The 17,740-nt window shown below is 30.4% G+C and overlaps 1 protein-coding gene across 7 annotated transcripts in view; it reads right to left on the bottom strand.

Annotated features, from left to right (window-relative positions):
* The window catches only part of mtd (mustard), a 178,564-nt gene that overhangs the window by 70,790 nt on the left and 90,034 nt on the right, over positions 1 to 17,740 (bottom strand). For all 7 annotated transcript variants that reach the window (XM_065512204.1, XM_065512116.1, XM_065512124.1 and 4 more), the window contains 2 exons: positions 9,225 to 9,328; positions 4,362 to 4,655 (listed from right to left, as the gene is read on the bottom strand). In XM_065512204.1, coding sequence (XP_065368276.1) covers positions 4,362 to 4,655; positions 9,225 to 9,328 — 398 coding nt within the window. The remainder of the gene's footprint in view (positions 1 to 4,361; positions 4,656 to 9,224; positions 9,329 to 17,740) is intronic.

The raw sequence follows: 17,740 nt of genomic DNA, 5'->3' as shown, positions 1-17,740 counted from the left end.
TTTTGTATGGGAAAATTCGAAAATCAGCTTCACGAATGGACCGAATGTTTTAGGTGTCTAAAACCATTTTCACAAAATTGCCTAAACCATTATAAAGCTCATAGGTTGAATGGTTTCATAGGAAGAAACATTGTTTGTGTTTTATATACTATTCAGGTATGTGATGAAAATCGATTTCGAAAAGAAACGAATTTATTATTTTTGTTTTGTAAATTTTGTAAAAATTATAATTTTGATGATTTCGAATTATTTTTTTATAACATTTCTTGAATAATTTCTGTTAATTTATTTAATTTTTGTCAGCTTTGCTAAAAATTGATATGCCTTTGGTTAAAAAATTACTCTTGAAATCAATCGAAATTCAACACACATTTCCAAAGCGTTCGTTTTGAAATCGATAGATTTTCATCACATTGTTTTAAAAGCAATCGTTTCCGTAATCTTTATTTCCATTTTTTTGTTTTATGAGTTTTATTAAATAACTAAAACCTGGAAATCTAACTAGTTCTGGAGAAGATGAATTATTTATTTCATACAATTAATCTTTAAATTTTCAAACTGGAAACTTAAAGTTTCTTTATATTTAATTGTTAACAGAGAAAATTGTTAATGCAATATAAAAGTATATGCTCTACTTGAAATAGTTTGATTCATTACATTGTAAAATTGCCCACACTTATGAAATTACTTAATACTTGGTAAAAAAAATTAAAAAATTTCTTTACAATTACGTTAGAATTTTTTACAGTTTTTCTTGGAATTTTTATATTTATTTCACAAGTGATGCTTTGCAATAATGAATGAAATTCTAACGTAAATTAAAAAAAACCTGTTTTGAAGCAATGTCTGTGTTACTATGGAAAATACTAGCTGAGACTTCTATCTAAATATGTATATATTCAATAATGTTAAGTAATCGTTTCTATATGGGGAAGTCCCTATTTAATCTCATTCAAATGTAATATTTTGCATTCATTGCTGTTTTATATTAAAATAATCTTTAGTCTAATCATTAGACTCTAATGTATTATTTATAGACATTTTTTGAATTTGAGTTCCATTTGATTATCATGTTTGTTTTAATTAAATATCAAAATATTAACCCCCTTTATCATAATCAACATTTAAATTTATAAAAGCTTTATAAGACAAAAATTCTATAAAAAATTTGTTTTAAAAACCTTTGATGAATTTATAAATTGAATAAGAAAAAGCCAAATATTTTTATTTGCTCGAAATTAGAATTGTTCAAAATGCGAATATTTCTCAACAAATTTATAATACTTACCCTCAGTAACACGAAGCCTGGTTATGCCTTAACTAGTAGTTATACTGTCGGTTAAAATTATTTTTGTATGAAAACTGTCAGTATAACTATTAGTTAATATATAACCAGCCTTCGTATTACTGGGGGTTAGGAGTATATTTTCCTTTTAACATTTCCTTTAATCGTATATGGTAATTGTTGTCATGCTAATTATTATAAAATTCTTCTGTTCCCACAATACTCACATAATCAGCTTCATGCTGGAACAAAAGAATAACTGACCATTCCATTTTTTACATACAAACTATAGCAAAAAATATGCAGTACATAGTTTGATAAAAATATTTGCATTCAACATAAGTTTCATAACGATTTAATTTTTTATACGTTTAGGAATTCGTTTTTAACTTTGAGTTAACCACAAAGATTAAAAATAAAAACTTGCCTCCAAAAGAACATTATATAAGTTATTTAAAGCAGAAAACCTCTTATCTCCATTCAATTCGATTTAATTATTTAATAAAAAAAGCCCACAAAACTAAGTGTTTAGAAAAAATATTATAAATATTAATTGATAATAACAAGCTAACCTTTCTTGACTTTAAAGTAATTTGTAACGACACTATCAAGTGTAAAATTTACTTATTGCATGGAATCATCTTTCGAACTTATTTACTTAAGGTATTTACAGACGACAATGCTGTGTATTAATACTTTTTAAATTTAAAATATTATTAAATTCATTAAATCATTTTGAAAAATACAGTTCATGTACTGTAAAAACACAAGATTTGGGAGGATGGCCTCGTAAAACTACTCCAAGGCAAGAGAGTTTAAGAAATTGACAATTGCTTCCCGTCATCTAAAATTGGAAATTAGTTCTCGAACAGTTAGCCGCAGGTTGCTATCGCCCGCAAAAAACTCTTATTTCTAAAATAAAAAACGTGCTGCTCGTATACAAATTGCCAAAGAACCTTTAAACTTTTGGGGACAGAAAGGTTTGATGTTCTCTTTTCGTATGAATCCCAATATAATTTAAGAGGCAGTGATGGAAGAACATTTGTAGGACGGCCAAAGAGAAAGAGACTAGATCCCAAGTACACAAATATGACTGTTGTTGTAATAGCATAAACTGGGGGGTTCTGCATGCTTTGACAGGATGAGTCCATAAATCCACTGGACATAGTGAAGAAGGCTAGATCTGGACAGTTGAATATTTGGGGGTGTCATGAGGACTCTGACCATATGCTGGGCATAAGTACGGTCTATGCGGGACCAAAAGTCATTAAGCAAATTGCTCCATCCTTAGTTGTGCCAAAACGACTCTTGTTTTACGTGGCAGAATCTTCTCGACGTTCGCTATCGGTATCCTGCTACCGCGGAATTGATGGCGTCTCTATGAATGTCGTTAAAAGCTGTCATATACGAGCTGCGATTAAATGAATCCTGCACATAGCTCTGTATGCTCTCCTCGTATATATGAAGGTACAGTCTGACATGCCTACAACTTTGTGATGTCGAAGTTTGGACGTCACCTCCGGTGACCTGCGGAACCTTTGTTTCCTCGTGAAGGTGGTGTTCGGAGGTAATTTGAAGGCAACATGTGTCGGCCCTTGAGGTTGCATTTTGACAACTTTAAATATTTCTCCACTGAGCATCACTCAACAAAGGCGACCTCATTGAAGCATCATTGTTGACCACTGACCGATCAATCGTATTGTACGTAGCTAGCAATGACCATTCCCCAATTGCTACCGGCTAGTGACTTGAGGACCTTGTTCCTATTTCGCAGTTTATGCGTGATTGCAGTGGCGTATGCTGAGGAGGTAAAAACCTATCAAGAGTGACACCCAACTCGACAGCCGGTTCTACGTACCGGAATGACCTGAAAATTTTCGGCCAAGGGCTGTCAAACCAGCAAAAACAAAAATATGACATTTAAGTTTGGTGGAGGCAATATTATGTGGTGTGCCTGTTTTACAGACCAAAGTACGATGTTAAAGTATACATACGATGAAAATATTCCTCTGTTTTCCACGACAATGACCCCATACACACCTCTAGGATTGTGTTTTGAAGCAGGCCATACAAAACATATGGGAAATTGTAGATAGCAAAATACAGACTCAAAATTATACCTCCAAGCTTGCTTTATCAAATGCGATTATAAGGAAATGTATAAATATTTCAAAGAAGCCGATTGACTTTTTAATTTGTTGAATGCATCGTCGCTGTGAAGCAGTAAGAGTATCCAAAACCGAAAACCGGTCAACCGGTTTTTTAATCTTTGTAAACTCCATTTTGATACCATTTTTAAAAATATTGATTTATTTTATAGAAAATTATAGCATTTGACAATATTTCATAAAAGATATAAAATAATTTCATAAAGATAGAGCCTTAAAAATTCAAATTAAAAATAAATTTAAGGAGACCTTTTTCATATTAAATAAAAATTTAATATAAACCGGTTAACCGGGTTTTTTGAAGACAAAAACCGAATGCGTTTAACCGGTTTTTTAAAAGGCAATAATCAAAACCTTTTTCGGTTAAAACGGAAACCGGTTTTTTAAATTTACAGATTTTTTGGACACTCTAGAAGCAGTAATAAAAAAAACAAGGGATATCTAACAATATACTGAATCACTAAAAGGGCCAGAATTGTTTTTTTTAAATGAAACCTAAGTTTCCATTGTTTTGTCAATACCATAATCATAGATAAATATATGTACATAGATCGAGAACTTTACTGTAAAAAACCTAACTCTGTAGAAAAAATTCTAAATTCAAACACAATTCCATTAAAAAATAACAATAATATTTAGAAGCTTTGAAATCTTCCTTCGAAAATTACTTTTACCCAAGAATAGATTTATTTTTAAATAGGTATAGGTATGTAGGTATTAATATTCTCATATCATTAAAATTTTGATGAACTTTCCGATTTGTTACAATAGAAATTTTGAAACTGATTTAACTTCATTCGTATTAAAACAACAAAGAAGACATAAAACCTAAAAAGTGCACTGATTACTGATTTCACTAAAAAATTGTGCAAGAAAAATTAAAAAAAAAAACATAAAAAAAAACTTACCATAACTTTGCTCTTCAGCCGATAGTTTGCGTTCAATCGGACTCGATTTGCCCGAAGCACTAGAACCGCCAGTTTTATCATCTGTCGAACTGGTGGATACATTATCCTTGGCACTTTTATCAGGTACCAACAATTGTTGGCCGGGGTAAATAAATGAACTATTCAAACGATTCAAATGAGTCAATTCCGAGGGGGTAGTATCAAAACGGGCTGCCACCGAAGTCAAGGTATCACGATTGCCCACCGTATAATTAACGGTGGGTATGGTTGGTAGTGAAGATTTTTTGCGCTCATCTAAAATATCGAAAATAAATATGATTTTGTTATAGTTAACGGACAAAAAAAAAAAGAAACAATAAACTTTTGCTTAGATAGTTAGAAGATTAGTAGTTTACTTATTTCATAGCTGGTTATAACAGTTTGTTCAAATATAACAAAATCTTCAAGTTCATCAAAACAATGATGATGACTGCCATAATCGTCATATTGATTTTGAAATTCTGATGTTATATAAACCACCACAAAATCTTTAGCAATTGTTTTGTGATCCTGCTCAAACGCCAGAGAACTATTGCTCATAGAACGACGATAAATTTTTATTATTTCCATTGTTTAGCATTTTATTTTTAATGCGGCTTTTTAAGGTTACAATAATAATCTATTTGAGATATCTGCACACACACAAAATACTTAGGTATCTAATTAAACGAGATAGCACTTTATACAATTGTATTTATTTCGAACAAAATCAAAAAAAAGCTTCGCCGGTCAAAATAATTTATAAACACTATCCAGCCACATTCAAAATGTAAACAACTGTTAACGAATATTTTGAGTTTTACAACAATTAGACGTCAAATAAAAACAAACTACATCTGACTACTGATATTTTGTTTTTGTTTCGGTTAAAAAAAATGAAACGAATGTAAACAAAAACTTAAAAAATAAAGAAAAGAGACTGAGAGAGAAAATCTAATGTTTTTTCACTCGTTATTAAAATCAGTGTTGCCAGAATGAATGAAGCGATTTTTAATGACTGTTACAAAAGTGCAAATCTGTTTATTTTTGCCATATATTTATTTTAATAATTTTAACCCCCTATAAATTTTTATCATGATAAATGTCAAAATCATTGTCAAGATAAAAAATTATCAGGTATAGTCTCCATTTATTAGTATTATTGCTTCGTTATGACAAAATTGTTAGTGCTTTGTCTTGACAACAAACGTCATTAATTGTTATGATAAATATTTGTCAAGTATAGACAGGGGTTAAACGTTTTTTTTTTAACAAATTCTCATTATTTTGATTTGGTTTTTTATTTCAGTGTTGCAATTAATATTATAAATAAAAAACAATTTAGCGATTTTGCTGTTTAATGTATAATTTTATGTAACTAAATTATTCAATTGAAATTGTCTTAATTTTTAACCCCCTGGTTATACCTGATCAATTTTTATCATGATAAACTTCAAAATGGTTGTCTAGATAAAAAAATTATTTTTAGTATTTTTGCTTCGTTATGATAAAATTGTTAGTGCTTTTGCTTAGACAACTTTGTCTTGGCAACAAATGCCATTTATTGTTATGATGAATATTTGTCCAGTATAGACAGGGGCTAAATGTTTGTTGAAATATGTCTTCACGGCAACACTGCTTCAGAAACGAAGCTGACTGATAAAAACGACGAATGTGCAAAATATAGTTTGTTTTGTTTTATTGTATAAACAATTTTTGCTAGCATTCGATTTCATTATTTTATGTTATTCTCATATTTCTGTCGTTAATTTTGCTCATTTGATTTGACTTGATCGCGTACATTTTTTATTTGTATTTTATTTGAATCTTGCTGCCATTGGCGTCAGTGATGGGATTTTAAATATTTTGTATAGTGCCAATTTTATCTCAAAAATGTGTCAAAATGGAAACAATAGTTCCAAATCATTCTTCAAAGGTCTGCTTCCTTTGAAATCTTCTGTACCACAGTGCTGGGATATGATTGTTAATGGATGAAACTTCTAATAGAGAATTGGACGAGATAAACGTTTCGGCTCTCGGTAGGCTAACGACTAATTATGGATAAATCTATGGTGACATCCGACGAGATAAATTCTTCAGCTCTCGTCGTCTAACACAACTTATTGGCTATGACTAGCTAATGTGTACAATCCGACGAGATAAAAGTTTCCGCTTTGGGGTACATATAGCACACCCAGTTCAAAAGTGACACAACTCAAAATTTAAATTTTTCAGAAATCGAAAATAAATATGTATGTATATACCAATTGAAACATAATGAAAGACATTCGTGTTTTTTTAGCCTCAGTTAACAACAACAGAATACACTGATATCTTTTGTATAGATAAAAAAGTGTATTGTGCATAGTTTAAGCGTAAAATTCATGAGTTGTGTCACTTTTGAACTGGGTGTTCGATATGTATATCTAGCCGAGGAGATAAATTCTTTTGCAAAAAGAACTGCACGATACAACATATCGTCATATAAAATAAAAAAAGCTGTAAGTGACATTTTAAAATGAAAAATAAAATTTTTTCAAAATTTGTTTCAGGTTAAGGTTGTTTTTTATTATAAAATGAATATGTAAAGAAACATTTTCTAATTTTTCTATTATTTATAGAGATATGAAACTTACGCCTTTGAAGATTAGTTTTTTACATATTACATGTAGGTATAAATTATTTTTAATAACAAAATGTTTGTCTAATTTTTCTTCTGAAGTTCAGTGTTTGTGCAAGATGCATTCAGTAAAGAGACCACACAAAACTTTAATCTCTGTTAGATTTGTTCTTTTTAAATGTAATAATTTATTTAAATGATACCTACATAAATATCGTTAGATATTTGTTTTAAAAGCATTATTAATACCTACAACAATATTTTAAATTATTATTCGGTAGTCCGGATAATTTGATAATTCGGATTAGGGGTAGGGTCTGCAATCAATTATCCGGATTATCAAGGGTTTACGTAGGTACATCGAATTCATTCAACCTTTGAACGTTTAAATGTTCGTTAATTCAAATCTAATCTAATGATAATATTTTTTTCTTCATTCAATTTGTTTTTGTTAAAATTTAATATCGAACAATTTTCTAAAAATAATTTGTAATAGATTTGACAGTTTGAAAATTATTTATGTCTTGTAATCAATATTAATAAAAAATTAATTCGAATTTTCTTTACAATTAATTGCTTTTTAAAACTGCATTATTTTCAAACCCCCACTTTTGTCCATAGACTCCCCAGACACAAGATTTAACTAAGCCAATGTTTGGTGAATATATGATTGTATTTTAAAGAGTTCTCATTAGTATTTATGGGATAAATAAATGATTTCATATGTAAATATTTTTAATTATTCGCGGTTTTTAATTTTAATTTAAAAAAGCCACATAATTTATACAATATATATGTATATATAAAAATGTGAATTTTATAAAAATAAAAAAAGGGTAACATTTGCTTTAGGCTACTTTAAATATTGTAAAATATACGCTTGTTTTATTAACAGAAATTTAAAAATACTTATTTCTGAAATATTGCAAGGTTTTAATCAAATTAAAGTTTATATGAGTAACTTTGTGTAATTTTTCTAACAGTTGCACAACTATCTTGTTTGACATTTTAAATCAATTTTAAATTTGTTGAAATGTACAACAAAAAAAGATAAGATAAGAAAATTCAAATGTATTTGTAACTGTGTGTTAGCAGTATTATTACCCCTTTAATTTATAAAAAGCAATAAGACAGAAACGCAAAAAGAAATACAAATTTGTATAAGTTTTTCTATTTATGAATGGACCTTATGGAGAATATCTCCTTTTAAGTTGGCAATGTAATCCACATTAAGAAATGTAGCATTGATATCTGTTGTCATTATTATACTTATGTCTACTTGCTAATGGAAGTTGTATTGCACTTAGCAGTAAGATAATGGTAGCGATCTCTGGGCACTGTTTGGAAGTCATGCGAAACGACTTAAATCATCTTTCAATGATTTCTGTCGAAGTTGCCACCAAGCTTTTATTTGTTTGACACACAACAACATTTTGTATAAACTATCATATATACGACAATATGACTTAATAGCAGACCGTTTGAATCCCCCAAATATATATTTTTGTGTCGATTATGAAACTTGAGAAAAATATATTAATACCCTAAGGGCCAACATGACCCCAAACTTTTAAAACCATGAAAAACACTGTAAATTTGATTGTGAATATTATGGTTAATATTTAGGAAAGCAATATACATTTAGCAGTTGTAGAATACAAAACATAATTGGTCTCTTAACAGTCATATTGTCATAATGTCGTAATATATCACGACTCGGCAGCATTCGGCGCAGGTCTCTGCTGGTTGGTTACGATAACACAATAAACATAGCATACAGAGTATTATTATTTTAGGACATTTTTTTGCTTGAAAATAATAAAAACCATTGTGAAATATTAGGACAATATGACATGATAAGAGACCTTGTGAATTGACCAAATAATAACGTTACACTCAGTTTATATCAACTACTACAATTTGTATTAATATTCAAATATGTATAGAAATAATTTAAGTTTGTTTAGTTATAAGCAAATAATAACAATTGAACTATTTCTTCCAGTGTATTATTTGAAAATATGTGGTTACAAAATCACACACAATTATTTGATAAACTATGAGACCACTATTGAGTGCTTTTTTATTTTAATATTTTCTTTTTGTGAACGCCTTAAGATATGCTTTAAAATATGTTAGTTTATCGTTATTATGAACAAAAAGTAAGCAACAGAAAATGTAAACAAAACAAAATCCATACATAGATTAATATTACTCATACTCACTTGATAATCTGTCAACACTCTCGAAGCGTCCTTCGACTTTTGAGCGCAACGAATCCAAATCGAAAGGTGCCGCAAGGCCATGATCAACACTGCGTGATTTACTCCTGTAAAATAACAACAATAAAAACATATATGGATTAGAAATTAGATTAAAATTAAATTATAGTCTGTAGTCAGAGCATATGATTGAGTCAAAGTTTATTATTGTTTTACAGCTTTTGGCGGGGATTTTTTTGTTTGTTTTGGTTTTTTTCAAAATCAATTTACAAGTGGAAATAACCATAAATGGTGGCATCAAAACTAAATTTCTAAAAACTTAAATTGAGATATCGATCGTGATATGTACGTAATAATTGTTGTGCTGTTGTTTGTTTTTTTTTCGAAAATTAAATGCCATTTAATTGAATTTTAATTAATTTTCATTTATATTTAGAAATTGTGATAAAAATAGCTTATATAAAAACGGAAAATTATAAACATGACAGGTGTGATAATGATTTGTTAATAAAATATGTCTATAATGCATTTATTATTTCTTAATTTATTTTATTTTCAAAGTATTTTTGCAACATTTTATGTTTATAATTCATTTGAACTATCAATAATTGTTTATTGTTAAATATTTGTTATCAATGCAAACTGCATTCAGTCCTTAAAATAGTTTAAGTTTGTTTTAAATTTTCATGAAATTTGGTATTTTGCTAATATTAACAATTTTTTAATTGTTTCCAAATAAAATGGTTTTGGAACAATTTAAATGAATTGGAAACAATAGTTTGTAACTACACCATTATAATAGAGAAATACACATAGAGCGGAAACTCCCCTGTCAAAGACCTAACTCTGTTGTCAAAAACCTAAGTCGTAAGAATGAATGGTTAAAAAAAACTATGTGAAAACAAAAACAACACTCGTATGTGAGATTGTATTGAGTAATGTTTTTGTTTGAGTATTTTTCTGGTTTCGCTCAAGGTAAATTTCTCTATGGCCGTTAACAAGGCGAATTTATATACAAGGTGGTGTCGGTGGCGAATTCAGGCAAATACGAGCGAATTCATGCATTTTTTATATATGGAGTTTGACATTCGAAACAATGAGAGTGTGGTTTGACACCACCTTGTATATAAATTCGCCTTGGCCGTTAAACTTCAGGGCCGATAAAGCAGGGGTTAACAATATTGAGATCGTAATTGTTAACGGAATATTCTTTGGGGGTTTTTAAAAGATTAAGTGCAAAATAAATCTGTGCATCAAAAGGGAATGAGGACCCCTATATTAAACCCACTCCTCTGAATTCAAGGTTATCAAATAAAAAATATTCCTAACACTTTTACATTTAGCCACTCAATTTTAAAAATATGTCTATATCAAATGATAACGAACTTCAAACGTTATTCGTTTAATAAAAATTAAAGTGTTTAATTTAATTTTAATAACAAACAATATCGTCAATAGCAAAACATCTAAAACCTAGACAATTGAAAATTACATTATTAACTACAACCACACTTGAGGAATTAATAGTGCCACATACCACTCCACTTCAATAACGAAAGCAAAGAACATTTCAATAAATGAGTTTCATTTTTGAATTCTATTAATAAAAAAAAAAACAGAAAATAGAAGCTTGACATGAAAGTAAATATTAAACACTATTCGAAAACGAAAAGTTATTGAAAATTATCTATCAGCAAAAGGAAAATAAACTAATCGAATTGAAATGAAATGCTTATCATTCGCACAAAATCTATTCAATGAGAATAAATACCAAAATGTAAATAAAATAACAACAAAACACTCTTCACACTTTAACTTTTATCACCAATATCAATAACAGCAACAACAACAACATCCCATCATCATCTCTAACGCCAAGAGAGATGTTATCGAAAGCGATAACAAAACACTATTGTTGATGGTTGAGTGGATGTAGTGTAACGATACCAAAATATACTGTGAACGTCAAGTGTACAACAACTGTAATGTTAACAAAACAAAAATGTGGAGGACAAGTGAGAAATGCAAAAACTTAAACAAACTTACATTAAATACAGTTACTTGTAGTTTGACTGTCATTCTCATAGATTGACAAAGTTAATTTCCGCAAAAATGTCTGCTACTTTCAGCATGTAAGAGTTCTAAGAATTCAATTTTCTTTATTTTTGCAGAAAATTTCATTTTATGGTTGCTTTGTTTATTAAAATTTTATACATACATATATTTTTCCATTTAATTTCATTTTTTGTACAATTTTGTTGCTTTGTAAATGCAACAATTAAGTTTTTATTGAACAAAAGTTCATTAATTAAATGTATTTGTATGTATGTTGTTGCTTGTTCAATTGATATTGCTTGATATCATACGGAAATATTGAATATTTATAAGCTATTTTTAATGAATAAATTAACAAGTGCTCGCTAAATTGTGTTATTTTGAAATTGACAAAACATTTTTGTTTTAAGGAAGTATAAATCAAACAAAATAGGAACTGTTAGAAGCTCTATAGCTACTATTTCCAGTAATCTAGTTTCTTATAAAAACTTTTTAGAATCTAATGAAAAAAAAAACAATTTCTTAGGTATTTTATAACTCATAATACAATTGCATTATTGTCATCCTAAAAAGTTTTTGAATACTTCTATTTCAAGAAAATTGCTTTGGATTTGAATTATCAAATATTTAAGAAAATAATCGCAACTAAAGGGCTTTCAAATAAGGTCGTATATATGTTGAAAGTCTGTGGTTGTTTTCGGACGATAGCGCTGTGACAGTCTCGGCATGACATATCGATGAAAAAGAGCTGCTCGCAAATGAAGTTACTCATAGGAGCTGGCGCGGATCCAGATCAACTATTTGGGGGGGGGGGGTGTTTGAAATTAAAATTTGTTCTACATTTTTCTTTTTATTCCTTTTTTTATATATAAAAAATTTTCGGTTTTGGGGGGAAATTTCTTATTTCACCCCCTCTGGATCCGCGCCTGCATAGGAGTAAGAGTTGGAGGCCATGATGTGTCTTCCAAATCACAGATTAAATATTTAAGAATCATTTTTGATGCAAGGCGAAACATCAATGCAATTGAAATAACGTAGTAGTTCTTTTCGAACTACCTCAAACGATCAGCGTATATCTTAGCGGGAATGATTTCGATAGACATTCTAGCCAACGAAGCCAAACGACTTTACGAATGGAAAAGAAGATAAGGTATGAAAACTATGTACACAATGCGGAAAGACCGGTATCACAAAATTTATGGAAGTCTAGATGTGAAAAAAGCCAAAAAGGGAGATGGACATGAACATGAAAAAAAGAAGAGGAGAGAAGACTCTACAACAAAATATAACATAGTCTAACAATGCCTTTTCGGGCCTGCGATGCAATACCTTGATAGGTGTATGGATGACGAAGGAAGTGCATTAATCCATACTGCTCAATGTCTCTGCTGTCCAACGTGGTCTCATACGGTTTCCTATCAAAGCGACTTTTGGATATAAATTTAGTCTGCTATTCTACTTTCCTTGACACTCCATTCAACTTTATAAATGTTTACTCCAGTTTCTAAGGATATACAAGGGAGGGTCAAAATATTAGTGCCTTTTTTGAATGAAACACAGGTTTTTGGATAAAAAATAATTTAATTTTTCAACATAGTCTACTTTGAGCTCCATGCACTTTGTCCCACGTTTCTCCAATATTGTGTATACCTTTCCAAAAAAATAAGATTGGTCGAGGTCATCAAAAAAGGTATTTGTTTGTGATATGATTTCATCGTTTTATTCAAATCTCTTTCCACCGAGACATTTCTTCAGGTTTGGAACTAAAAAATAGTCACTCGTGGCTAAATCCGGAGAATAGGGCGGAAGAGGGAGCATTTCGTAGCCTAATTCATGGATTTTTGCATTGGGAACTGCTCATGTGTGTACCTATTTGTGCACCCGCCGCAACCATCTTGCGGAAAGCTTTCTCATACCCAAGTGATCATTCAAAACTGAAATCTCTGAGCTGAGATGCCAATCTATCGCACTTTTAATCTCCGTATCGTTATTTTTTCAATTATTTCGGATGTAGAGACTCAACTCAACTACACGTCCAGAACATTCCGCATTGATGGTGCAGTGATGATTTTTCCGCAAGTGATGATTTTTCCCCAAAAAATAATGCTTGATGAGCAGACAAATTTCAATTTCTCTCAAGTCACGAGGTAGTCCCCACAAAACAAAGTCTGCTATCAATGGCTGTCAAACTAAATGACGCAGCTTGTTAAAATTTTGACAAGAGTCCAATGACAGGTACCTGTTGAAAGGAACAGTGCTGTCATTTCACTTAAGAGCTGGGATTTATTGACCCAGCGTTGTATGTCAGTAAAACTGAAAAAATGTCTTTTTGATTTTCAGGTACATTTGATTAAAAATTAGCTAAATATCACGTAAAGTGGAGCATCCAAAGTATCCATAATTAATTGTGTATGAATACTTTAATGCCTGTGTTCTTTAGAATCCTTGATATTTTCATAGCTATTAATTAAAAAATATATTTCTCTAAATTCGTCGCCTTTCCTATGGATTGAGCCAAAAGTACTTGAAGTCTAAAAATTCGATGGATTTCCCTGACTAATTTCAGTAATTGTTTTCTTAGTTCCACTCATCTATACTTTAGAACAGTGGTCGGCACTCATAGCCACCAGGAGCCGAACATAAATGGTTATTCGCCTTGTGGAAGCCCAAATGTCACCAAATTTTATAAAAATTATCAAATTCAAAACAAAAATCACAATCAATAGTTGAGCAAATTACAATAGAGAAAGAAAATACATAACAAAATGTTAATATTATTCATGTTCTCTTTATGATGATCACTGTTTTAGAATTTTTAGTATCACCAGGAGTCTGATCCCAAAGTTTCAAATAATTGTGAAACTATATATTCTTTTTCCATGAGATTGCCTTTCCAACATACTACTTACCCTAGGTGTATTTGGTGTCAATTAACGAAACTACTTATTGTATGTTCTTTTTAAACTCAGCTCAATTAGTAATTAATGCAATAATTAAGAGGAGATTTAAACAAACTCATGCTAGATCTATATTTTCTAGGTAAAATTTCATGTGTAAGTTTACATTTTTAGAGGACATAATAAAATGAGTGAATCAGAAAGTAAATAGAAAATTTACGCATTATAAGAGAATACTCATGCAAAAGTCCAAAACAGGATTAAAAGACAATTCTAAAGCAGAACCGCTTGTCCAAACCCAACCAAACTGACCAGAGCATTTACACATTTTATCATCGTCGAACTTTATCCGAACGTTTCTCTTACGAACATTCGGAACGACTATCGCAAACGATTCTAAAAACGAAGCAGTAAGTCCTTCTTTCTCGAAGGCTCGATAATGATATAAATAAGCAATATCGATCGAGATATGTTATAAAAAAAGTCTTTAGTTCCCATCCATACTGTGAAACATTTGCTGCAAAACATTTGAGTTTGTTGATGAAAAGGGAAAGAGGAATGGAAAAGGGCACTCTGTTTCATATACATGAAGTTTTTGTTGAGTATGTCATCCACATTTATTCGTTCGTATTCGTTCTGTAGTCTAGAATGTACCCCTGTACCAAATGTTCGTAGATTTCAAGTATATGGAAAGCATCGAGAAGAAAAGGAGTACCCCAGAAAATAACTCAAATCATCAGAGCTATGTACGAGGATGCAGAACTATCAGTTCTCCACAACGGGAATATAAGTCAACCATTTCCAACAAACGCTGAAGTAAAAGAAGGATGTCCCCTATCACCTCTGCTATTCACTATAGTGTTGGATTACATCATGAGCGAAGTCTGTTCCGAGAGAAGAGGAATGACATGGAGGGTCTCACGCCAACTCGAGGATATGGATTATGCGGATGATATTTATCTACTCTAGCATAAGATCTCCAACATGCAAGCAAAGATAGATGATTTGGAAAGATTAGTACGCAATGTTGGACTTGAGATAAATATTAAGAAAATCAAAGCTATGAGAATCAACAACGTTAGCACCGACAACAACCAGTTGAATACGTAGAAAGCTTCTGCTATTTAGACAGTAGCGTTATTCATTTTTATTGATAACTTTATTCTCATCATTTAAAATGAATCCCAAAAGGCACGCAAAACTTGAAGGGAATAGATTGTCCTGACATGAGACAGTTTATTTCTAAAATAATAGTTTAAAAAAGAGAATTACTATTACTTACTAGGATCCAATTTATTTCACAAAAGAAGTCTGGATTATTTTGGCACGTTTTAGGCACCTACTTGACACTAAATCAAAAATATTCTAATCCCATAACTGCAGACAACTTCATAAAGTTAATACAATCATTTGATAACGATGAAAATATGTAAACTAAACAAGTTTTTTATTTAATCTTTATTTTCAAGATTAACTAAACGTTATGGTTGACAGCTGACTAAAAAACAAACTTCTCCTTGTCTAAAAACACATTTGGGGCGCAATTTCAAATTTGTTATTCTTAAGCAGCAAGCAATAACACTTAAAACAGAAATATTTATAACATCTTTCCAAAAAAAAAGAGTAAAATCCCAGAATTATAAATTCTGATAAAAATAAATTTTTATCTGTTTTTTTTTCTAAGATAATAAAATAAAAGCACACTTTTGCGTGATCTAAATTCAAATATATTTGGTTATAAAACTTCATACAGACATAAGTATTTCGAATGCATAGAAGAAAAATAATCAAGTAATAAAATTGACATTTCGATAACTGTTACCCTCTCTGTCATTATGCTTTCTGTTAAATCTGCCATCCCTAAAACGAACCACTGCATTTGATAACTGTAAACAGTATCTTTATCTTTAGTTTCTTTTATAAGAATTTATATTGACGACTGTCTGCACTTACAGATAAAATCAATCCTATAAATAAAAACACTCACAAACTATCAACAACAAGTGTTTTAACATTGGATCTAAAAGAATTGTCTATGAACTACTGACATCAATATTTCTTTATAATAAATTTAATCGTTTAAGGGGCTTTGTGCTTGTCTTATGATAAAATGCAGCCGCTTTGAAATGCATGTGTTACAGGGTTAAAGTTTGTTGAGACATTTACGTTTAAGGGGAAGTCAATAAACTGTTTTTTTGTTGTTGTTTATTTTCTGTAAATGTAACTAAAATGTTGTGATTATGTGGTATTTGTGTTGTTGCAACAAACGGTAGACATTTTGTCGTTAATATGGATGGAATTCTGGCGCCACATTGGCATCGTCTATGTGGAGCCAATCTTATAAACGTGATTTTTTTTCAAACTATTTTTAAACTTAAAAGGAAATGAAATGTTATTTTTTTATTTGGTATGAAACTTTTATTGCGTTTTTAGTTTCTTGGCCAGAGTTCGGATGCAGTAAATTAAACATTGAAGAGTTTTCAAAAACGTTCTACTTTACAATTGGAGACCATAAATAAACCATCATTGTTAGAGGTGCAAGATTTGTTTGTTAAGTTTTAAGTTATCTTTTTTAGAGAATTTATGGAGAGTAATATAAAAATAATAGAACTTATTGATCAATCTTTACTCTTAACCATCTAATGCTTAAGCATGCCTCAAGGCACTCATCGCAAAATTCCAATAAATGCAATATAACTGATAATTCATTTCGAAAACTTTGAAAGCTTTTTAAAATAATTTAAGTGCATTTTTTAGCAACTGTTACATGAGTTTTATATTTGCATTTTTGCGATGAGTTCCTGGGGAATGCTTGGGCATTAGAGGTTAGATTTGCGTTTGTAGGAGTCCAAAAGAAACACTGCACTTAGAGACACAAGAAATCGGCGACTCATATAGTTTTATTCACTACGTGAACATACGTATGAGTGAGATAAAGAGAAACAAAGGCACTGGTCCTATATAAAGAACTAAAGCAGTGGTCGGCAACAGAAATACAACAGCACTTTTATACTTGTGTGTGAATTAGAGGAAAACAAAGTATAATTTAACAAGCAAGAGAGCTATATTCGTCTGTGCCGAATCTTATTTACCCTTCACCAAATTATACTTCAAAATACAAATTTTAAATATTTTTAGGTAAACAAAATTTATTTTTTTTCAAAAGTTGTTTTTTTAATTTTTTGGAAAAATTTTTCGAATTCTTATTTTAAAATTCGGGCTAAAAAATATTTTTTTCCAATTTTGACCCATTGTAGGTCCAACTAACTATAGTCTTATACACGTCGTTGTAAAGGTCTTTGAAATATCTATCATTAGATATCCATATTGTCTATATTAATGACTTAGTAATCCAGATATAGGTCAAAAATCGAGGTTGTCCTGGTATTTTCCTCATATCTCAGCCATTTGTGGACCGATTTTGCTGATTTTAAATAGGAAACTCCTCGACAGAATTATTGAAGATTTGGATCCCGAAGATATCTGGGATCTTCACAAAATTAATTTCAACAGACAGACAGACAGACGGAAATGGCTTAATCGACGCTTTCTATAGCGATCCAGAAT

The sequence above is a fragment of the Calliphora vicina genome, chromosome 1 (genome assembly GCF_958450345.1).
Source record: "Calliphora vicina chromosome 1, idCalVici1.1, whole genome shotgun sequence".
Lineage (NCBI taxonomy): Eukaryota > Metazoa > Arthropoda > Insecta > Diptera > Calliphoridae > Calliphora > Calliphora vicina.
This window is presented reverse-complemented; position numbering and strand designations above follow the sequence as displayed.